We start from the raw sequence: 24,705 nt of genomic DNA, 5'->3' as shown, positions 1-24,705 counted from the left end.
CGTAGGACTGATAGGCAGATCTTGGGTAAGGCCCGAAGGCGATCCCTCGACCTGGGCCGTATGAAGGGGAATAGCCCCTGAGTCCGACTGGGGATGCTCGTCCTCTGAGCTATCTCCCATCGTGGCACAAGCCTGATCGTCGTCCCCTACCTCGTCGGAGACTTCGTCAAGGTCCGCGTCACCCGCGTCGTAGTTTTCCTCTTCGGACGCGGGGCCAGAGTCCGACTCCCGCACGTCGCCTTCTCCCTCGACAGATTCCTGGAAAATGTCATCTGGTGGGGGCGCCGAAGCCGACAATTGAGCCTGGAGCCGATTGGCCCGGCGAATCCTTAAAGTCTTCTTGCTTCGGAACTTCGAACACGCCATGCAGGTGTCTTCGCGGTGATCCGGCGACAAGCAGGTATTGCACACAGGGTGCACGTTGAGGTGCGAATATTTGGAGTGACACAGCGGACACTTTTTGAATGGAGTCCGCTCCATAGCAAAAGTTGTAGTGTAGGCCCGTCCGCGCCGAAGGCACGTGGAAGGGCAGCAAGAGATAGGAGCTGAGAGTCAGAAAGAAACCCGTACGCAACTATACCGACGCCCAGCCTAAAGACCTTTTGGTCTCGAGTAGAAGTTGAACAACTATCGGTTCCGACAGAGGGAACCGAAACACATCCGAACCCAATGGCGGAAAAAAACAATCTGGGGATGGAGGCGATGCCCATGCGCACTGTAGTCCAGGGGAGGAGCCACCTATCTCGTGATACTTCGAAGACTCTTCCAGGACAACAATGTGCAATCATCCGGACCCAACACTAGGTGGCGGTCTATGCACAGATATGAATTCAGCAGCCCACATGCCTCGAACATAGAATCTCTTCCACTTGCACGCATAAGAATGTCTCGTGGAAGGACGTCGTGCTTCTTTCAGAATAGCCATGCAGTCCTGTGGCAGTCCTAGATGTCCGTACTGAATGACCTCAGGAGCCATGCTGCCAAGTTCAGTGACGGAAGGTTGGGATGGTGAATCCTCCCGTTCATCTTCATCGAAGCCTCTTGTGAGGAGACACTGACAGGTGAAGTAGGTCTGTGTACCACCATTGCCTCGGCCAGTCGGGGGCAATCAGGATCATCGTTGTGCACGAGTGGCTCAGCTTGCTCACCACCTTCGGGATCAGCGGAAGGGGTGGAAAGGCGTACACAAACTGCCCTGACCAGTCGATTAAAAGAGCATTCCCTCTCGTTCCTGGTCGATAGAACCTGGAGGCGAAGCTTGGGCATTTGGTGTTTGTCGTCCGCGAAGAGATCTATTGAAGGACGACCCCAAGACTGAAAAATGTCGTCTAGCACTTCGTCGTTGAGAACCCATTCTTCTTTGTCTTCGAAGTGCCGACTTAGTGCGTCCGCCCTCACGTTCTGCTCTCCTGGGAGGTGGACTGCCTGAACAGACAACTTGCGAGCCAGAAGCCAATGCCAGATGCGCTGAGCTTCCAGAGACAGAGTCCTTGAGCGTGTTCCTCCCTGCTTGTTTAAATAGTACATTGTGGTGGTGTTGTCCGTCTGTACTAGAATCATTTTCTCTTGAAACGAGGGAAGGAACGCTTTGAGAGCCAGGTGAACCGCTCTCAATTCCAGCAAGTTGATATGATAAGTGCTTTCCTTGGGAGACCACAGACCCTGCACTTGTAGGGGTCCCATGTGAGCCCCCCATCCTTGTAATGATGCATCCGTGATGATCGTTTGTGTTGGAGGAGGTTGATGGAAGAAAACTCCCACCTGCAAGTTCTGTTTCTTCGTCCACCACTGGAGGGAAGATTGAGCTACCTCCGACAAAGTGATCCGATCGTCCCATCGATCTGAGTGTTGGTCCCATTTGTCCTCCAGATCCTGCTGAAGAGGACGCATCCGAAGTCTGGCGTTCGGGACTAGAAAGATGCAGGAAGCCATCGACCCCAAGAGTGAGGCTATCTTCCGCACTTTCTGGGACCTGTGGAGAAGAACTTGCTGGCACTTGAGGGCTATCGAAAACTGTCTCTCCTCCGAAGGAAACACTTTTCCTACTCCGGAGTCTAGCAGAGCTCCTAGGAAGTGGATCCTCTGAGTGGGCTGTGAGACAGACTTGTTGTAGTTTACATGCAGTCCTAGACGTTGACAAAGTTCCATGCATGTCTGGGATTCCTTACATTGTCTGGAGTTGGACCTTTCAACAGCCAATCGTCTAAGTTCGGGTATACGAAGACTCCCCTGCGGCGTAGAGCTGCCGCCACCACTGCGACACACTTCGTGAACACCCTGGGAGCTGGCTTCAACCCAAACGGAAGGACTTTGAACTGGTAGTGAGAGGTCCCCACCCGGAAACGAAGGAATCTCCTGTGATCTTGCCGTATTGGTATATGGAAGTACGCATCTTGCAGGTCCACCGAACACATCCAATCCCCCTGCCTGAGATGTGGATATATTTGGTGAAGCGCCAACATGCGAAACATTTCTTTTCGGACATGCAGATTGAGTTTTCTTAAGTCCAGAATGGGCCTGTATTCTTCCTTTTGGCCCTTTTTTCTGACCAGAAAATACCTCGAGTACACTCCTTTCCCCCTTTGGGACACCGGAACTCTCTCGATGGCTTCTTTTTCGAGGAGTGTCGCTACTTCTGCCTTTAACCTTTGTAGCTGGTGGCTTGATGTCGACATCGGGGAAACAGGTGGAGGTAGACGATGGAAACGAAGACAGTACCCATTCTGCAGAAACACCCATTGATCTTTTGTGATGGCCTGCCACTCTGTCCTGTGATGTGCAATGCTTCCCCCCACTGTAGTGGGTAACGGCGCTGGGGGAAGTGAAGACTCATTGCTTCTGCTGAGATTCATTGAAGTTGTTGCCTTGGCGCTGATTTCCGTTTCCCTTGGAATTGCCTTTGCCCTTGTACTGTGACTTTTGTTGGCCCTGCTGGGTCTGGCCTTTCTGCCAGTGAGGGGTTTGAACCCTCTGCTTCGAAGAACCTTTGTTGTTCGAACGGAATTTTTTCTTGAACTCCTTTTTCTTCTCGAGCCCCACCGCTTTGAGGGTGTCCAACTCGTTCTTCATCCGTTGCATCTCCTCATCCGCACTTGCTCCAAAAAGAGAGGTGCCTGAAAAAGGAAGGTTCAGTATTCTGGCTTGAGCCTCTGGTTTTAATGCTGTGAGGCGTAAGAAAACAAGTTACTTACCTGTAACTTTGGTTCCCCAGTATTGGTAACTTTCATAGATTCCCATGCTTTGTATCATTCCCCGTCGTCGGAATGGGAGCCTCGGTACATAATAAAAAACCATAGTAGTAAGCACAAAGTGAAAAAATAGGCCTAGGCCTCATCTCATTTTGTAGCTTATCCACCTCTTTTTGTAAAAGAGACCAAATTTCTGCAGCAGCCAATCAGAGCAGCCTCACCCCATAGAACCTTCCTGAGAGAAGCTCAGAGCCTCAGATTTTCGTAGCCGTTGTATACAGCTATCCACCAAGATCAGAAGAGTGAGCTTTCCCAGGGGAGGTGGGTGGGCGCATGGGAATCTATGAAAGTTACCAATACTGGGGAACCAAAGTTACAGGTAAGTAACTTGTTTTCTTGCCCCAGTATTGGAACTTTCATAGATTCCCATGCTTTGTATCAGAGTAACTAGCAGTAAAGAAAAACATATTTTGTCATACCTGAACCTAAAAATGTGACACATCACTGTTAAAACAGCAGAACACATAGGATCATGAAACATGACAATAATGCAGTATACAAAATATGCAAAGGAAGGCGGGATAGAAAGGAAAGCTCACCGACTTATTGGAAAAGATTCCTCAGGACTGCTTGGCCCACTGCTGCATCCTCCTTCACAGAAGAATCCAGGCAATAGTGGCGGGTGAAGGTGTGGACACTACTCCACGTTGCCGCCCTGCAAATGTCCTTGATAGGGACTCCTGCGAATAACGCCGCAGATGAAGCCATGGATCTGGTAGAGTGAGCACGCACTGCTCGCTGCAGAGGTTTCCCAGCCGCCTGGTGACAAAATTGTATAGCACTGGAAATCCAACGGGAAATACAAGCCTTAGAAACTGCACAACCCTTGCGTGGAGCACTGAAGGAAACAAAGAGCTGTGAAGATTTCCTGAACTGCTTCGTGCGTTCCAGATAGAATTTCAGGCATCTGTGAATGTCCAGAGAGTGCAGAGTTCTTTCCGCAGGTGAAGAAGGTTTTGGAAAAAATGGTTTCAAGACCACGGGTTCATTTAGGTGGAATTCCGAAGGAACTTTCGGGATAAATTTAGGATTCGTCCGTAGAATCAGCACATTATTCTTAAACTGGAGAAATGGTTCCTCAATCGTGAAAGCCTGGATTTCGCTTACTCTGCGAGCCGATGTCAAGGCTAAGAGAAGAGCCACCTTCCAGGAAAGAAACTTAAGGTCAGACTTATGCACAGGTTCAAAAGGGGCTTTCATGAGGGATGACAAAACTAGATTCAAGTGCCAGGTCGGAGGAGGTGGCCGGACTGGAGGAAAAACCCTGAATAAACCTTTCAGGAATTGCTTGACGATCCTGGCCGACCATAGGGAAGGCCCTGAAGATGAACGTCTGAATCTAGAGATGGCTGCCAGATGGACCTTTATCGACGATGGAGCCAATCCCGATTTCGCCAGCGAAAGAATGTAAGGCAAGAGCTTGTGTGGAGAAGAAGTATACGGGTGTAAACCTTCCTTTTGGCACCAAACACAGAATCTCTTCCATTTGGCACGATAGGTCTTGTTGGTACTAGGGGCTCGAGCCTGAGCTAGAATGTCTCTACATTCACTTGAGAGATCTAACCCCTGGAACTCTCTGAACTCAGGAGCCACGCTGTCAATCGCAGGGACTTCAAGTCCGGATGTAGAACCTGACCGTGAGACATTGTTAGCAACTGTGGAACAGGCTGCAGGAGAACTGGCTGGTCCTGTGAGAGGAGAAGAAGCTCCGAGTACCAAACTTGTCTGGGCCATGCTGGAGCGATCAAAATCATCCTGCACGGTTCCACCTTGAGTTTGCTGACCAACCTCGGAATCAGAGGAATGGGAGGAAAGGCGTAAACAAAGGCGCCTGACCAGGCAATCAAAAGCGCATTCCCCAGGGATTCCCGATGGTGAACCCTGCTTGCGAAGGACAGGCATTTGGCGTTCTGGGGAGTCGCAAACAGGTCGATTGATGGTGTCCCCCAACGAGCAAAGATTTCCTCCAGAACGGTCTGATCCAGTTCCCACTCGTGAGAGACTGTCCTCTGACGACTCAAAGCGTCCGCCTTGACATTGAGTGTCCCCGCTAGATGTTCCGCTGAGAGTGAGACGTTGTTTCGTATCAACCAGTTCCATATCGTTTGGGCTTCCTTGGAGAGGGTGGAGGATCTTGTGCCACCCTGTTTGTTTATGTAGTGCATGGCCGTAGTGTTGTCCGTACGGACCAGCACTGTCCTGTTTTGAATTCTCGGAAGAAAAGCTTGAAGAGCCAAGCGGATCGCGAGAAGTTCCAGGAGGTTGATATGGAACTTGCGTTGCACTGGACTCCAGTGACCGCTGACCTTCAGCTCCTGGAGGACCGCTCCCCATCCTTCCATGGAAGCATCCGTTGTTACAATCAGGGGAGATGGAGGAATGAGGAACGATAGGCCCCTGGAAAGATTGTCTTTTTCCAGCCACCAGCCGCCTGCTTTTCTCATTTCTTTGGTAACGACAAGCTTGTCGTCGAAGGATCCTGTGACCTGCCGCCACTGTCTGTCCAGTTGTTCTTGTAGTGGGCGCATTCTGAGCCTGCAGTGCGGAACTAAAGGAATGCAAGATGAAATCGATCCGAGCAGTGATTTGTATTTGCGAACTGTCAGTGTCTTTCGAGATTGGAGAAGACGAGCTGAACACATTAGTTTGGTCTGGCGCTCCTCCGATGGAAGGGCTAAGCAAGTGTCCGTGTTTAGGATGGCTCCTAGGAACCTTGCTGACCTTGATGGGTATAAGACCGATTTCTCCCTGTTGAGTCGAAGACCTAGCCGCTCGAACAGATCCTTGCACGTCCGGACTGCACTGGACGCTTCTTGAAGAGATGGAGCTTTCAGCAGCCAATCGTCCAGGTATGGAAACACCTGAATAGCTTGTTTTCTGAGAAAAGCTGCCACCGGAGCAAGAACCTTTGTGAAGATCCGTGGGGCGGATCGGAGACCAAATGGCAGTACCTTGAATTGAAAGTGACTCTTGTCCACTGTAAAACGCAGATATTGCCTGTGAGCTGGATGGATAGGAACGTGAAAGTAGGCGTCCTCCAAATCGAGGGTCGCCATACAATCCCCTGGATTGAGCAGACGAAGGATGTCCTGAAGAGTGACCATCCTGAAGGACAACTTCACGAGATAAGTGTTGAGCTGCCGTAGATCTAAAATTGGACGCCATTTGTTCCTTGTCTTCCGAACCAGGAAGAACCTGGAATAGAACCCTTTCCCCTTCTGCGAAAGGGGTACAGGCTCTACTGCCCCCTTGGTGAAAAGTTGGTGGGCTTCGAGATGAAGGAGCTTGAGATGTTTCGGAGGGAAGGCATCCGGCGCTCTTGTTGGAGGAAGGTCCTGAAACTCCAATGTGTGTCCTTCTCTGACAATTTGGAGGACCCACTGATCCGATGTAATCATCATCCAGTTGTGTAGGCAATGGGAAATCCTGCCCCCCACAGGTGTGAATGAGGGGACAGGAACAGTGGAAAGAGCCACCTGGCCGCTATTGTTTCCTTGTGTTGTCTCTCCTCTGCTGCCCCTGACGTCCTTTAGGCTGCTGGCGAGAGAAAGAGCCTCTTTGAGAGTATTGTGGCTTGTACGACTGGCTGGACTGAGAACCAGAAGAGTAGCGATTTTGATTACCTCCACGATAAGAAGAAAAACCTCTTCCTCTAGCTCCTCTGAAGGGCACCTTACGATACTGCAATGTACCCAAGGACTTAGCTGTATCCGTGTCCTTTTTGATTCCTTGCAGGGCCTCATCGACGTGCTTGCCAAATAGCATCTCACCGTCATATGGAAGATCCAAGATCTTATTCTGAACCTCCTGTCTGAACCATGTGGCCTTTAACCACCCCTGGCGTCGCAGAACCGCCGAGCCGGCTAGCGCTCGGAATGCGGTGGTTGCAATATCCATTGCCACATCAATGACCTCCGAAGAGGCTCGCTCTCCTTCGAGCAAAATTTTCTTCACATCCTCCTTAGACGAATCCTGCAGTTCGTCTACAAATGGGGCAAGATCGCACCACATTTGTCGATCATAGCGTCCCAGAATCGCTAACGCATTGGCTGCCCTAACCAGAAGACTGGCCATAGCTGAAAATCTCTTGCCCACATTGTCTAGGCGCCTGCCCTCCTTATCCGGCGGCGTAGTCATCGGTGCTGAAGGATTCTTGGACTTGCTCTGGGCAGCCTGCGAAATGACCGAATCCGGTTTCGGTTGGCCAAGTAAACATGCTGGACTGCCATCAGGTGCCTTGTATTTCTTTTCCAGTCTTGGTAGCACCGGGAGGACTGTGGCCGGATTATGCATAGCCTTCAAGCCCTCAGACCAGACATGCTCAATGATTGGAATGGACCTCACTGACTTCCTGAAAGGTTCTTTAAAGTCATACAAAAAGCAATCCGATTGCACTGTGGTCACTGGGAGGCCAAATCTCTTGGATGCCCTGTCCATTAAATTGTGAAACCCTCCAACATCCGCTGGAGGCGAAGTTATATTATCCGGGTCGGTGTTATCCGGATCGATAGGGTCCGCAGTATTCCATGGAGCCTGTTGATCTTGATCAGGATCCACTTGCTGGTCTGCATCTGAAGACGCAGCGTCATTATCATCATCAGTGTCTTGCACCTGTACTACCTCCTGAGGGCGCACTTCCAGCGCAGTGGCACGCTCTCTTGGGGGTAAAGAATGGTCTGCCACCGGACGTAATGTCTGAGGCGGAGGTAATCACGCAACATAAGTTGTAAATCCGCCACTAAAGTGGATGGTATTGCCACCATACCCTCCGGTAACTGACGCATCGGTTGTTGCGGAGGCACGTGCCTGGTAGCAGTATGTTCCTCCTCATAATAATGCTCTGGAGCATAGTGTTGCCGTTCCATCTGCTCCTCCTCAGAGCTAAACTCCTGCACCTTAACCTGGAGGTCAGAAGGGCTATAGGCCTGCCCAAAGTCACTGAAAGTCTCTTCCTCAGAGTCATCCTCCAATAGTAGTGATGGTGGTAGCTTCTGCACCTGGCGAGGAGACGTCATCTCTGGCGTGATCTGCTTCCTTTTCCGCGAAAAAACTTGTTTTCCCGACATTTCCCTCGTCGACGAGGTCGTCGTCGACGAGGCCCTCGTCGACGAGGCCGTCGTCGACGGGAAGGTCTTCTGTGTCTGTGTCGACAGTGTAAGAGTAGATATAGAAACTGTCTTCGTCGACGAGGATAGCGTCGTCGACGAGGTGAAGCTCATCGTCGACGATGGTGGAATCGTCGACGGGACCGTCGACGAGCTCGTCGTCATCAACATGGCAACCGGCGTCGTCGACATCGTCGTCGTCGAAGTCGTTCTCGTCGACGACACAGCCGTCGACGGCAGCTTTGCAGACATGGTCGTCGACGTGGAGGTGGTCACTCTCGTCGACGACGAGCAGGATTCCGGAGCCTTGAAAACAGTCGACGGTGTAGGCGTCGACGCAGCCGTCGTCGACGAGCCCGTCGACGAGGCAACCTTGGCAGAGCTGTCCTTTTTTACGCTCGTAGACGACGTACCTGGGAGTTTAGTCGTCGACGGCTTCTGCTTCTTGTCTGAAGCGACCTCTGGAGTCGGGGTTGAGGGCTTTTTGACCCCACGATCCGTTTCTGAAGAAGGTGAAGAGACTGTAGAAGCCTTTCTCACCTTTTTCGAGGCCAGAAGTTCCTCAGGCTTACCCTGCCTCTCCTTTTCACCTCGGTGAGGAGATTTTTGGGCAGCCGGCCTGGCAGACCTGTCAGAGGTCCCTGGTAAGGCCTTGTGATGGGACTCGTCTGAAGCAGAAAGGGGGGACCTACCCCTTTTTTGAGACCTTCTGGATGACACCATAGACGAGGAGCCCTCACTGTCCGAAGAGATGATGTCTTTTCGGTCTTTCACCTTCTGGAGCCATGTGAGGAGACGTCCTTCCCTGTCCCTCTGGGTCTTGGCTGAGAAGGATCTGCAAATCGGACAGTCAGTTGGAACATGGTCCGGATACAAACAGTAAATACAATCCTCATGTTTATCCTCGACAAACAACCTCTTCTTAGAGCAGGTGGCACAGGCTCTAAAAAGGGCTTTCCTCTCCGACATGCTGAGAAAAAATCCAAGTAGTTGAAGAAAAAACTGAAGAAAACTGAGCAGAGCTCAATGGAGACTCCCTTGCACAACGTGCGGTAGAAAATCTGAGGCTCTGAGCTTCTCTCAGGAAGGTTCTATGGGGTGAGGCTGCTCTGATTGGCTGCTGCAGAAATTTGGTCTCTTTTACAAAAAGAGGTGGATAAGCTACAAAATGAGATGAGGCCTAGGCCTATTTTTTCACTTTGTGCTTACTACTATGGTTTTTTATTATGTACCGAGGCTCCCATTCCGACGACGGGGAATGATACAAAGCATGGGAATCTATGAAAGTTCCAATACTGGGGCAACCAAGATGTTCTCCTTGCTGTAACTCCGTGCACATAGCCATGCGCCGCCAGTGTTGCTCCATCTGCTGCCGCCCCTATAATCTGATTGGAGACTTGACTGCCCTCCATCAGAACCTCCTCAAAGTCCTTCCTATCTTCCTGAGGACGTTTTGCGGTAAACCTCTGAAGTGAGTCCCACAGAGACCAGTCATACCTGCTGAGTAGGGCTTCCGCATTTGAGACCTTGAGGAAAGAGGCTGAGGTGTTACACACCCTTCTCCCCCATGAGTCTTGCACCTTGCTTTCCTTATCCGGAGGGACAGTGGATGAGGAAGCCACCGCATTGGATTTTCTTGCCGCCGTGATTATAACTGAGTATGGCGGGGGGTCAGCTTTGAGGAACAGAGGATCCTCTTCCGGAGGACGATACTTTTTGAGAATCCTCGCTGGAATGGACTTCACCGTAGCCGGAGTGAGGAAGACTTCGTTCACAGGTTCCATTATACCCGGAATCATCGGCAACAATGGTTTGGGTGCTGTTCTGTGTTGCAGGGTTTCAAATATGACAGTCGTCTTGATTTGTGGAGTTGTCATTGGTACTCCAAGCTTCAGGGCTCCCCTGCCCAAGATATCTTGGAACGAGAAAATATCTTCCGTTGGAGATACTCTCGAGCATGGACTGTTTGTAAGAGTCGGGGAGTACTCCCTGTGAGATCGTGTTCGACGAACTTGAAGAGCTACGTGCCCTCCTGGACCTAGATCTCCTGTTTGAGCGCGACTCAGAACGTGACCGCTATCTGTGACGAGAATGCCTTGTACTTGAGTGCCTAGAACGAGACCGTTCTCTGCGGGGAAGAGGCTTGTCTCGATATCGCTTTAGGCGATCTGCCGTCTCCTTGTCCTTTGCCCAGTGGTGAAGAGTTCTATTCCACCTTGGGGAAAGATGAATAGAAGGAGATTTGTGGATGGAGTCCTTCACTGGTGTACGTGACTGTGGAGGTTGATCCGTTTGTTTCTGTTGCAATCTTGCAGGGGATTTGGACCTCCCCCTATTAGATGCGCCGCTTTGTTCATCCGAAGATCTGCCACTCCGAGATGATGAGGAGGATGAGGAAAGACTCACCAGAGATCCAGACGAAGACCTCGACCGAGATCTTTCTTCTGCAATCCTCCGTCTCTTGGCAGGCGGATCCTGCACTGGAGATTGTTCCACCTCCGCAGCCGATGCTGAACCTGGAGAACCTAACTGTGGCCTTAGGTCGTGAGTCTGGCCCAATGAGTCACTCTCCTTGTCCTGAACCACCTGATTCACAGGCGACCTCTCCTTTGACCTTGTAGGAGTAACGTTCTGTGGCTGCGAAGAACTTCGCTCCCTGGATCTTTGCTGATCCCTTGACGGAGGTCGTATCGACACCGAGTGCCGAGCAGGAAGGCGTTCCCTCGAAGTCGACCGTGATTTCTCCAACGTCGACCTCGGGTGGCGATGACTTTTCTTCGACGTCGACGGTTGTCTGCTCGACGTCGATGGAGGCTGTTTCGACGCCGATCGCCGTTGACTCGACGGCGACTGGGCATGCCTCGACTCCGAATGCCGCTTCGACGTCGAACGCTCTTGCCCAGGCGTTGACGTAGGCTGCTTCGACGTCGACCGATGTGTCGACAGAGGCTCCCTCGACGTCGAACGACCATGACTAGTCGTCGACGGAGGATGACTCGACGCCGAACGCCGATGGCCTGGCGTCGACGGAGAATGCCTCGACGTCACAGCATGACGATGCTGTTTCGACGTCATACGGCTCGCCGTGGGGCTCTTCCGCCTGGACGGTGACCTGTCCCTCGACGCTGACTGAAGCGGGGGTACCTTAGACGTAGACGCTGAAGACATCTTCTTCGTCGCCGTCGACTGCTTCTCCAACGCCGATCCCGACGTCGAATGTGAACCAGTCGGGGCTCCTCTCGACGTCGACCGCGTCTTCCGACTTTTCTGCTTCTTGGGAGATCTTCCTCTCTCAGAAAGCCCATAAACTCTAATCCTCTCCCGATCTTTAAGAGTCCTGGAAGTTAAAACCTGGCAGTGTTCACAGGTTTTAGAGGAATGAGATTCCGGTAGGCACAGGATACAGACTGAATGAGTATCAGACTTCGCCTTTTTCCTTCCACATGAAGGACAGTTGTCAAAGAGAGGCATCCTTGACAGAAAAAATACCTTTTTTAAGCCTAAAAAAGGTTTAAGCAACACTCTGTCAAAAAGACGTCGAGTGAAGGCAAAAATTGTAGTTAAAGTTGAATATTTTTTGACAGAAAGCCAAAAAAGAAAGGAGCTGTTTCACCAGGGTCCTGACTGAAGGAGCCGGAAAGAACAACTGACCTAACTGTCACACCTGAGGCATGATGGGAAGCCTGGGGTCATGGCTGCCTTAAAGGCACGGTGCCAGTTATTGTGAAAATGGTTTCATTTTCTATGCTATTGTTTTGCAATGCAGCCTGAGGGCTAACAATGTCTATTTATAAGCAATTTTCAGGATTTATGAGTGGTTTGACTCATTAAAACACAAAGTTCAAGGGTTTTTTGACCTAATGTGTTTTTTGATTCCTTACTAATTGCAGTTCATGTATATGTGTTTGCATTGTTTAGCCTCAGTTTTGGGGCTGCATTGATTTGAGAAAAATTATATATGTTCATACATATATGTGGAGCGAGATATATGTGTTTTATACATATATATTTTTATATTGTTTCCGGGGTCCCGCACATGGGCGGGAATATTCAGTGCTTATGACTTTGGTGAGGATCCCCTGGAAGAGAAAGGAAGGTGACTGCAAGTGGCACCCCGGTGCTCACTATGCATCTGCCAGTCTGAACCGGTTCCAGGGGCACACCAGCCCCTGAGCTGGGGAAAGTCCGGCATGGGAGAGGGGTGTAACCACCCCCCTTCCTGGTCCCACCCATGGGCAGGACCTAGTCCCGTACCAGCCCCTTTCTTTAGTATGAAGGTGGGAGCGGAGACCCCTTCCAAAATTAGATAATTCCGAATCTTGATGACTTTCCACGAAAGAACTCTTGAACCTTTCAGAAGACTCTCCCTTGTGGCTAAGGAGTAGCCACCCTGCACCCGCAGGCACCATCCAAGCATCGCGGTTTGCTGTAAGTCTCTCCTCCGGGTCAAGACTGCCCAGCTCGACCAGAACCGGCTTCCCTGGCAACTCTGACCTCTACCTGCATCATCAGCCCAGCTGAGATTCGTGGGTGTGACGAGACCTCGAGGGACCGGCCATCTTCAGGACTGCACAACGCTTGCCCAGCACGACCGCCGAGGGATCCTCGAGTGAGTGCTTTGGGGTGTGAGAAGCCCCAACCCTGAGCAGCTCCAGCACCGAAGTTCAGCCCCCCAGCATCCACGAGATCTGCGGGGGGCCCTTCTGCTCTTTGCTGCTCACCGCGTTGTCAGGCTACTTGCCTGCTGGCTTGTGGCCTTCCCAACGACGAACGACATTTCCAATGCTGGTCTGGTTGCTCCAGACTGGCCCTTGCTCCCCTCCAACAGAGGAGCACCCCGGACCCTCCTGGTCCACTCCAGACGCCATTCTAAGTCCACCGCGTGGGCTTGCATTTGCCAAGACTTGTTGCCCCAATCCTGGGTCCAGCGATGTCGACAGCAGATACCATCGTGGGACAGCTCGCACCTCCATCCTGGTCGCCGACAACGCCTCCTGGTCCGTGAGACTGCAGAGCCCAGCGTCGCCCACTCACCAGGTCGAGGTGACTTCATCCGGTGCCATCCTGGTGCCCATCTAATCACTGGCTAGTGATTCAGAACTTGGTCCCCTCTGCTTACAGGTGTCTTCCATCTTCGATCCAGGCTTGGATCACTTCGAACTTCATTACTGGTCGCCTGCCAGCAACTTCTTCTTTCAGGCTCCATAGACTGCAACGAGGATTCCCGACGTCTTTTCAGACCTATGCATCCGCAGCCCCTGGGCTAGGTAAACTCAGCACTTCAGTGCTCCAGCATAGCTTAACTATCCAAAGGTCCAGATCCTTTTTCGTTTCAGCTCTACCTAGTCGGATTCGTCCGATAACACTAACTTTACGAAATCTAGCATCCATAGACTTTGTCCCGCATCCCGCGTGAGAGTGCACACTCTGCACCCGATCTCCCTAGGCCTCCTGCTAGTAATCTGAAGGTTCAGTAGCTGCTAGTAATTTCGCATTCCACTTTTAGAGTATATGGTTTTTCGTGCCCCTCGGGCATTTGTGTAAATTGTGCGACTTTCAGTATTTTCTTAAGAGCTTTGTGTTGTGCTTATCGCCCTGTCCTCATAAAGAGTCCAGTGCTGTTGTGTTCTAAATAAATATACTTTATTTTCATAACTGTAGGAGAGTAGGGTCTGCAATCCTATGATCACCCGGACTTTTTGCTTCTGTTTCACTGGTTTACGACTTCCTCGGGCTGTGGGCCTGCTAATCAGACCCACAGCCTAGCTGTTCTCTCTCTAAATTGATGCGTGTACCTTAGGTGCATTACCCAATTGGAACTGGGCCACCCTGTCAGACCCTGTAACTCAGGGCATCGGTGTACCCGGGGCCTACCAGGGGCTGAAGCATGTATTATGCCGCCCCTGGATGGCCATCTAAATCTGACACAACTGGCTGCACGACAGCTGGGGCAACGTAGCGTACCCGCTCGTTGCTTTAGGTATAGTAGCCCTATATCTAACCATACAATGGACACCCGAGTTCCTATCAGACACTCCTATGGCAGGCCTTGACAATCCTGAAGGCAGAGTGCTTGGAATCGTGTGTATTGGGTTCTGGCCCGTGCCGAGCCCGGTTGCAGCTGGCGGAACCAAGACCCAATGGCTGTTCCATGATAACGCGTACCATATCGGTAACTTCGGTATTGCGTTATCAAGACATGTCGAGTAAGGTGTCATACTAATCGGGATGCTACCCCCTCACCAATTCTGGCGACGAGGTTAGCATTCCGCCCTTCTAGAGGGACACGACATGTATGTAACTGTGAACCCCGGTTAAAGTTAACTAAAGCCTCAGCTCCACAAAATGGAGGCTGCCACCACAGACACGAGTCTGACCTCCTGCTGCTGGGAGTCCTTCCAAGCGAGGAGAGCTTGGACAAAGGGTTTCCTGTCAAGGGCGGTGTTCGCACCGTCCCAGACAGGGTTTGTGTATTCTGGGTAGGTAGGGCTTTGCGAGAAGGTGACTGCGGAGTGGCACCCCGGTGCTCACTACGCATCTGCCGGTCAGAACCAGTTCCAGGGGCGCCAGCCCCTGACCTGGGGACAGCCCGGCAGGGGAGAGGGGTGTAACTACCCCCTTCCTGGTCCCACCCTTAGGGCAGGACCTAGTCATGTACCCACCCCTTTCTTTAGGATAAAGGCCGGAGCGGGGACCCTTCCAAATTAGATCATCTTTGAATCAAGAATACTTTCTACGAAAGGACTTCGCGACTCTTCTCAAGATTTCTCCCTTGTGGCTAAGGAGTAGTCACCCTGCACCAGCGGGCACCATCTAAGAACTCTGCGGTTTGCTGCAAGTCCTTCCTCAAGGAATCAGACGGCCCAGCTCGACGAGAACGGGCTTCCCTGGCACCTCTGACCTCTACCCACATCGTCAGCTCAGCTGTGATCTGTGGGTGCGACGAGACCTCGAGGGACCGGCCATCCTCAAAACCTGCACGCTTTCTTAAATCAGCACGACCATCGAAGCAATTCTCTGGTGAGTGCTCTGGGGTCCGAGAAGCCCCGACCCGGAGCAGCTCCAGCACCGAAGTGCAGTCTCCCAGCATCTCCACGATCTGCGTGGGGCCCTTCTGCTCGCTGCTCAGCACGTTGTCTGGTCACTAGCCGCTGGCTTGTGCCCTTCTTTGACAACATCCGACAACCAAACGCTGCTGGTCTGGTTGCTCCAGACTGGCCTTTGCTTCCATCTTTGAGAGAAGTACCCCGGACCCTCCTGGTCCACTCAAGACGCCATTTTAGGCCCACCACGTGGTCCTGAAATCTGCCAAGGCTTGTTGCCCCAATCCTGGGACCAGCGACGCCGACAGCATCAACCTCCGTGGGACAGCTCGCACCTCCATCCTGGTCGCCGACAACGCCTCCTGGTCCGTGAGACTGCAGAGCCTAGCGTCGCCCACTCACCTAGTCGAGGTGACGGCCAACCGGTGCCTTCCTGGTACCCTCTGACTACTGGCTAGTAGTACGAACTTGGTCCCCTCTGCTTTCAGGTATCAACGATCTCTGATCCAGGCTTGGATCTCTACGAACTATTCAGCACTGGTCGCCGGCCAGCAACTCCTTTTCTTCCGGCTCCTGGCTCGTCAGCGAAGACCCCGACGCCTGTAAGACTTGTGCAGCCGCAGCCCTCGTGGCTAGGTAACTTCGGCATTTCGGTGCCTGCATAGACTCCTTACTCTAGGGTCCAGAGTCCCTCGCTTCCGACTTGCCTTATCGGGTCCGCCCGAGACCACTAAACTTTCCGTGTCCTCGGACACTTGTTTAAATTGTGCACTTGAAGTATTTTCCTAAGAGTTTTGGTTTGTGCTTAGTACCCTGTCCTCATAAAGAGACCAGGGCTGTTGTGATTCTTAATAAATATTCTGTTTATTTTCATAACACTTGTGTGGTGTCCTTTCACTTGGGGTTCAAGGGGTATGTGATGGTATAACAGCTGGCTTAACACGCCCTCTAGAGTTTAGCCCGAAGACTGCTCGTATCCACGCTACTAGGATAGCTGGTCTAAGGTTGACTTACAACCAATCACCATAAGGGTCGTTTGGAACGATACATAGCGGTCGCTAGAATAGCGAACGCTGCATATCGGGCCAACTTCTCACAATAACAACTTGTGTGGTGTCCTTTCACTTGGTGTTCAAGGGGTATATGTGATGGTATAACAGCTGGCTTAACACGCCCTCTAGAGTTTAGCCTAAAGACTGCTCTTGTCATGCTACTAGGATAGCTGGTCTAACGGTTGACTTACAGCAGCAGGAGATCAGACCTGTGTCTGTGGTGGCAGCATCCATTTTGTGATGCTGAGGCTCGAGTTAACTTTAACCGGGGATCACAGTTACATACATCTCGTGTCCCTCTAGAAGGGTGGAATGCTACCCCCATCGCCAGAATTGGTGAGGGGGTAGTATTCCAATTCGTATGACACCTTACTCGACATGTTTTGATAATGCTATGCCAGAGTTAGCATTTAATCGCGAGGATTATAATGCATTTAAGAGTATATGGTATAGCGTTATCATGGAAACAGCTAAAGGACTTGGTTCCGAAAGCTGCAGATAGGCTCAGCTCATGCTAGAGCACCATCTCACATAATTCCAAGCACTCTGCCTTCAGGATTGATAAGGCCTGCCATAGGAGTGACTGATAGGAGGATATGTGTCCATTTTAGGGTTAGATATAGGGATACTATATCTAAAGCAAAGAGTGATTACACCACCATGCCCCAGCTGATTGATCAGCCAGTTGTGTCAGATTTGGGTGGCCAGCCAGGGGTGGCATAATACATGCTGCAGCCCCTGGTAGGCCCTGGGTGCACCTATGCCCTGGGTACCTAAGGTACACTGTACAGGGACTAATAAGGTGACTCAGTATCCAATTAGATATGTACCTAAGGTACATGGAGTCCATTTTACAGAGAGAGCAGTGGGCCTGGGGTCCTGAATAGCAGGGCCCCAGGTCAACTAAGTCGAAAAACCAGCAAAACACCAGGCAAAAAGTTGGGGGCAACCATAGTCAGATATCCACCTTCCTACAGTGGGTGTCTGGGAGGAATAACTCGTTAGAGTCCCTCCAGAAAAGCTTTGATGGCAGGCACTCTGAAAAGTGAGAGGTGCTGCCCGTTTTGGAGATAAGCTGCTATTGCGGATAAATGTATACGAATGGAAGCATAGGCCAGATTGCATTTGTATAGATGTAACAGATAACAGTTGATGTTGCGAGTAGATGCATCTAGCGGATTAATGTCGTTGTTGGCACAATAAATGACAAACCGCTTCCATTTCGCCGCATAACCAGCTCTAGTGGTGGGCTTTCTTGCCTCCCTTATGATATCCATACAGTCAGGAGGCAGGTTGAGGTAGCTAAATTCTAAGACCTCAGGAGCCAGATCGACAGGTTGAGCTGTTGCGGATCTGGATGCTGAATGTCGCCATGGCTCTGCGTCAAAAGCCTGGGCGTGAGGTGCAGCCTTTGATGCGGTACCACGGAGAGTTCTAGAAAGGTGGTGTACCATGGTTGGCGTGCCCACGTCAGAGCACCCCGGATGAGAGTCATCGAGTGCTGCTTCAGTTTGCGTGCCACTAGCGGTGCTGGGGGAAAAGCGTACGCAAATATGCCTGACCAGTTCATCCATATCGCATTTCCCTGCGACTGTGGGTGTGGGAACCTGGCGGCAAAGCTTTGGCATTTTGCATTTTCCCTTGTGGCGAACAGGTCTATCTCTGGATGACCCCATTGCTGGATGTACGGTTGGAGTACTGATGGATGTATCTCCCACTCGTGCATCTGGTGGCTGTGCCTGCTGAGCAGGTCCGCCATCTGATTGTCCATGCCTGGGAGGTGTTCTGCCATGAGGAAGATGTTTCTCTGAATGGCCCACTTCCACATGCTCTGAGCCAGATGAGACAACTGTGGAGAGTGTGTACCTCCCTGCTTCTGTATGTAGTACATGGCCGTCATGTCCGTCCGGATCAACACTACCTTGTTGCACAAATGTACTTTGAATGCTTTCATTGCCATGAATATAGCCATCAGTTCCAGAAGGTTGATGTGCATCTTCTTCTGCTGTGCTGTCCATAGTCCCTGCACTGTGTAGTGAAGTACATGAGGTCCCCATCCCTGGAGAGATGCGTCTGTCGTCAGTTTAATCTGTGGCACAGGCTCTTGGAACGGTCGGCCCCTGTAAAGGTTTTGTGGGTTCCACCAATGCAGAGAGTTGTATGCGCGACCGGTCACCAACACTAGGTCTTTCAATTGTCCGTGAGCCTGATTCCACTGACGTGCCAAGCACTCCTGAAGCGGACGCATGTGTAGTCTCGCGTGTGGGACTATGAAGATGCAGGAGGCCATCATGCCTATCAACTGCATGAACACTCGTGCTGGAAGCGAGTGTTGTGGTTTGAATTTTTGTATAAGCAATTGCATGCTGTTGATCCTCACTGAATTTGGCTGTGCTTTGGCTGCCAGTGTGTCTATTGTCGCGCCCAAGTACTGCCGTACGTGGGCGGGCTGAAGGTGGGACTTTGGATAATTCAGTAAAAAACCCAGATCGTGTAGAATGTGAATGGTGTGGGACATGTGGGTGGCACATTGCTGGGCTGACTTTGCTTGGATAAGCCAGTCGTCCAGATATGGGTAGACGTGAAAGTTTTTGTCTCTGTAGATGTGCAGCCACTGTCGCCTGGCACTTGGTAAACACCCTGGGTGCTGTCGTCACTCCGAAAGGGAGGACCTTGAACTGATAATGCTGATCCTGAATGGTAAATATTTTCTGTGTGACAGGTGTAGCGGTATATGGAAATATGCATCCTTCAGATCTAGTGTTGCAAGGAAATCTCCCTGACTGAGTAACGGTAGAACCTGCTGTAATGTGAGCATGTGAAAGTGTTCAGATAGGATGTACTGGTTTAGGGGCCTGAGGTCCAGTATGGGTCTGAGGGACCCATCCTTTTTTGGGATCAAGAAGTACAGCGAGTACACCCCTGTACCTCTTAGTTCCACAAGCACGAGCTCTATGGCTCCTTTTTGCAGCATGCAGACTACCTCTTGCTGCAATAACTGTATATGCTCTGAGGACATAGGACGGTGTCTTGGGGGTATATTGGGTGGAGTGGATGTTAACTCCAGACAATAACCGTACTGGATAAGCTGCCTCACCCACCTGTCTGTAGTGATGGATTTCCAGACCGGCAGCAACTGTTGTAGTCTCCCCCTGACCGGTGTGGTATGGTCAGGTGGCAGTGACAAGACGTCACTGTTTGTTAGTGGGGGAGGATCGGGAATTGTTGCTTCCACGACCACTGCCCTTGGTGCTGTTTCCACGATATCCACCCCTATTGTTCTTGTTGTAGGTGGTCTGCGTGCCTCCTTTACTGTATTGTGTCTGCTAGGACACATGGCCTCTGGAAGCTCCTCTATTGTTGGAGCGACGAAAAGAACCACCCCTGAACTGCTGCGACTGTAGAGCCCCCATAGACTTTGCAGCCTCTGTGTCCTTCTTAATTTTTTCTAAGGTGGTGTCCACTTCTTGGCCAAATAAGTAATCAGGGTTAACCGGCTGATTGAGTATGGTGGTTTGTATCTCTCAGGCTTGAAGCCGGAGATTCTCAGCCAGGCGTGCCTTCGTAACATAACACTTGTATTAATCGCCCTGGCTGCAGTGTCAGCTGCGTCTAGCGCACACTTAATAGATGCATTTGATATAAGTTTCCCTTCTTGTATTAGCATCTCTGCTGCCTCCTTATACTCATCTGGCAAGTGTTGTGACAGGGTCTCGAGTGTATCATAATGAGCCCCGTCATATCTGGCTAAGAGTGCCTGTGTGTTGGAGATTCGCCAGACATTGGCCGCTTGAGCTGCCACCCTTTTCCCTGATGCTTCTAGCACTTTAGATTCCTTGTCAGGGGGAGGAGCATCACCCGTTGTTTGCGAGTTCGCTCTTCTACGAGCATTGGAAACAACCAGAGAGTCCAACGGCAACTGTCCCTTGATATACGTTTTTTCAATTCTGGGGCTTACTGCCCTTGTGGTCTCCTTAAAGATGTCTCCAGCGTGTTTCAGGGCACCTTTTAGCATGGGTAGAGTCTTGACAGTTCTCTCTGAGGTTGAGAAGGTGTCAAACAAAAAGTCTGCTTCAATAGGGTCAGCATGGAGCTGGACATCATGATTTTTTGCTGCCCTCTCAATAAGTGCATTAAATGCAGCCGTGTCTTCTGTAGGTGAGGTTTTAATAGCATAGACATGACTGTCCGGGACAGTTTGTGGATCCCCTGGGTCAACAGCGTCTGTCCAGGGTTCAGTGTGATCTTCTGGATCAGAGTCTACAGGATAACTGTAATCCTCATTGTCACCATCCCCTACATCCACATCTGAATGTGTGGGTGAAATAGGAGCAGGGTCTTGTCCATATGGTTGTAGAGGTTCAAAAAGAAGGTGACGTTGCAGAATCCCTCTTTTTCTTCAATGGAATTTTATATGACTCCATAGGCTGTTCTGGGGCAATCTTTCGCTTGAAAATGGAAAGTCTACCAGTCTCAGCGTCGATGAATTGCCTCGACTGAACTTCCTGCAGAGGCTGTCGATGCTTAGTGGCCTCTTCCGTAGTTGTAGGCTTTGGGCCCATGGACATCTTTTTGGCCGCTTCGACGCCCGTCTTAGGGGCAAACGCCTTAGGTACCACTGTCGGCGGCAGTGTGAACTTAATCGGTGCCGACGACTTTGGAGGTTTACTGACCGGCTTTGGGGGTAGAGTGGCCTTCTGTCCGACAGCAATAGCCTTCTCTTTAATGCGTTGCAGCGAGTCCGACACCTGCTTCGAAAAAGAGGCAGATGGCTGTGTTGACTCGGCGGGGTCTTTAGAGCCACAGCTAGTCGTGGACTCGAGGTCTTTCCTGCCCTTAGCCTTGTCGAGTCGACGTTTAGGATCGAGAACGTTCTGAGTTTCGAGTCCCTTGTTTGTGTTTACCATTTTCTTCGGTGCCCCGGCCTTCGGCTCGACACCCTTCAGCGACCTCTCCGGGTCGATAACACTCTTCTGTTTCGTCGGTGCCGAAGGTTCAGAAGCCTTCGATCCGACCAAAGTAATACGTACTTTCGGTTTCGATTTTGTTTCTGCCGCTTTCGGTTTTGTAGACACCGATGCTTTTGGTTTAGATTTCAATCGTTCAACCGATGGCTCGTTGGAAATGTCCGTAGCCGGGACTTGAGGCGAGGCTGTAGAACTATGTGTTTGATCTTGGGTAAGGCCATGTGGCGATCCCTCGACCTGAGCCTTATCGAGTGTTTTGGTCTCGGCCCCCATACCAACGCATGGGCCTAGCTCCTCGCTCAAGCTATCTTCCACGGCCCCAAAGGCCTCATCGTTGTCTCCTACCTCGTCGACAACGTCTTCATTAACGACCATTTCCACATCTGCATCTTAACTGGAGTCTATCTCCGATGCAGGATCAGACAGGTTCTCTTGAACTTCCTGCTAGACTCCCTCATCTTCCTCGGCATCGAAGATGTTCACCGGGTCAGGTGCCGTCTGCTGGGCCTCCATTCACGCTGGGCGTCGAAGGCGAATCGTCTTCTTGGAGCGGAACCGAGAACAAGCCATACAGCTGGCTTCATCGTGATCCGAAGACAGGCACTTGTTGCATACGGGTGGATATCGATGTAAGGATACTTGGAGTTGCAAACGGTACATCTCTTGAACGGGCTCCGTTCCATAATGGATCGTCGATAAGGCCTCTGGCGTCGACCGGGCCTCTAGTGCTGAAAAGCCACGCGGCTCTTCTTGACGTCCGGCTCGAGGATAGAGCTGGAACAAGTACTGGGCACCGATCGCAAAGACAATACCGACAATAACTAAAGGCCTTTTGGCCAAATATAAAGTTTTTTATCGACTCCGAACTCGAGTTAAATATACATCCGAACCCAATGGCGGAAAAAACAATTGAGGATGGAGAGGATGCCCATGCGCACTGTAGTCCAGGTGAGGAGCCACCTATCTCGTGATTCTTCAAAGACTCTTCCAGGACAACAATGTGCAATCATCCGGACCCAACACTAGGCGGCGATCTATGCACAGATATGAATTCAGCAGCCCACATGCCTCGAACATTGATTTATGTATGTCTTAAACAAAACCAATGAACTAAGTTTAAAATAAAAATAAAAATCAGGAGGTCCATTGAATCGGAGTATGGTCTGGAAGGGTCATTAGTGCTGTAGCCTTTGACCAAAGAAATTTATGAAAATGTGATGCATGAAAGATCACCCTCAACATTCACCACACCACCTCCAACTTTTTTAACACAAACTGAATGGAAATGTTTATACAGTATATAGTTATGGTACATGGAGAAACAGGGTATTTACAAAGCACTAGCATACCACGTTACCTGCTGCTGTCTCTGGAAACGAGGAGGAAGCATTTTCTGGTACTTTGAATAGCCCTGGGTCGCAACAGGCTGACGGCTCTGTGACATAGCCTCTCCTTTGACTTCTGCCTTCACAACATTCATATCCTCCTTGTCTTCAAGTGCTTCTATTTGAGCAGGAGGCTGGAGTGGAGAGGGTAGAGGAGGAGGGGGGGGAGGTGGAGGCAGCAGCACCTCCACTGTCAGGACAGAAGAGGATGGTGGTGAGAAAGATTCATATTTAAGTGATCCACCCTCCTGCCCTGTAAACAAGATAAAAAAGATTTTGATTACGATTCTGGTAATCTTAGTAATTTCTCTGGCTCCATCACAATTAGGTCATGCACAAACATGCAGGAAGGGACTGATACACTCACAAAAGTTCAAGGTCATTTAATATTTTCATATCCTAATGCGCCAACTGCAGGATCAATTTCAACATCCCTACCTCTACGTCAATGAACGCTCCCAGCCACTCCATTTCCCATCTTCCTGTAGTACAGAAGAGTGGGAGTAAGGAACGACAATAAACAAGTAAGAGAACCTGAAAGACTATGGAAGGGAATTCTTTAATCCTAGCACTCCATCGCTGGTATCCTAACTGAAGTCAAATATGTATTTGAACCCAGACCACCGGCACATTCCTACACTACTTGTTTTGAAATGCAAGAAGGAAAATGCTACTTACCTATATGCATCTATTCTTGGCATGTAGAGCTGCAGAGTTACACACTGTGCATAGATCACCACCTAGTATTGGGCCCGGATGTTTGCAGTTTGTTTTTGTCCTGAAAAGTTCTTTGGCAGTCACGAGATAGGGGACTCCTCCTTTGGACCACATTGCGCATGGGCATTGGCTCCATCCTCAGATTGTCTTTCGCCATTAGGGAAATGATGGAGCTTTGCAAGAAAAGGAAGGATGCCAATGTAAGCTGTATCTAATTAAGATAATACTGGAACAGATAAGGGTAGCCGGCTGGGCGTGTGTAACTCTGTAGCTCTACATGCCAAGAAAAGATGCATACTGGTAAGTAGCATTTTCCGTTCGAGGCATATGAGCTGCAGATTACACACTGTGCATAGATTGTATAGCAGTACCCACTCTTAGCAGCGACCACCCCCATCTGTTGCAGTAGTTTGAAATAATGTTTTGAGAACAGCCTGGCCCACATTAGTTTGTGGTTTGGTTTGCACATCTACACAATAGTTCTTTGTGAATGTGTGCGGTGTAGAGCATGTAGCTGCTCTGCAGATGTCATCTAGGGGAATGTTCCCTACAAATGCCATTGAAGCCCCTATTTTGCTTGTAGTGTGGGCTTTAGGAGGAACAGATAACAAAAGTTTAGCTTTGTGCTAACAAATCTGTATACATCTAGCTATCCCAGATTTTGAAATGGGATTACCCTCATGTGGTGGTGAGAATGATACAAAAAGTTGTTTGGTCTTACGAAAGGGTTGTGTTCTCTCAATGTAGTATAATAATGCTCTTTTGACATCTAGGGTATGAAGAGCTCTTTCTGATACTGTTTGTGGCTGCGAGAAGAACACAGGGAGTTCCACAGATTGATTGAGGTGGAAGGGAGAGATGAATTTGGGAATTAATTTTGGATTGGAACGGAGAACGACCTTATTGTGATGCATTTGCAAGAAAGGTTCTTGAATGGTTAGTTCTTGTAGTTCACAAACTCTCCGTAGTGAAGTAATAGCTACTAGGATCGCAACCTTCCATGTTAAAAATTGTAGTTCACATTTATGTAAAGGTTCGAAGGGAGGTCCCATTAGTCATGTGAGAACAATGTTTAAATTCCACACTGGTGAAGGTGGTACCCTGGGAGGAATTATTCGCTTGAGGTCTTCCATGAAAGCTTTAATAGCAGGCACTCTGAACAGAGATAGATGCTGTCCGTTTGGAAGA

At 50.4% G+C, this 24,705-nt stretch overlaps 1 protein-coding gene across 1 annotated transcript in view; it reads right to left on the bottom strand.

Moving 5' to 3' along the window:
* The window catches only part of LOC147662657 (protein PRRC2A-like), a gene marked incomplete at its 3' end in the record, with an annotated part of 660,467 nt that overhangs the window by 340,774 nt on the left and 294,988 nt on the right, over nt 1-24,705 (bottom strand). Inside the window, exon 5 of the mRNA XM_086951012.1 lies at nt 22,773-23,053. Coding sequence (XP_086807138.1) covers nt 22,773-23,053 — 281 coding nt within the window. The remainder of the gene's footprint in view (nt 1-22,772; nt 23,054-24,705) is intronic.

This window comes from Lissotriton vulgaris, unplaced genomic scaffold, assembly GCF_964263255.1.
Source record: "Lissotriton vulgaris unplaced genomic scaffold, aLisVul1.2 SCAFFOLD_1241, whole genome shotgun sequence".
Taxonomy (NCBI): domain Eukaryota; kingdom Metazoa; phylum Chordata; class Amphibia; order Caudata; family Salamandridae; genus Lissotriton; species Lissotriton vulgaris.
Note: the sequence above shows the minus strand (reverse complement) of the source record. Positions and strands in the feature narration are given on the sequence as shown.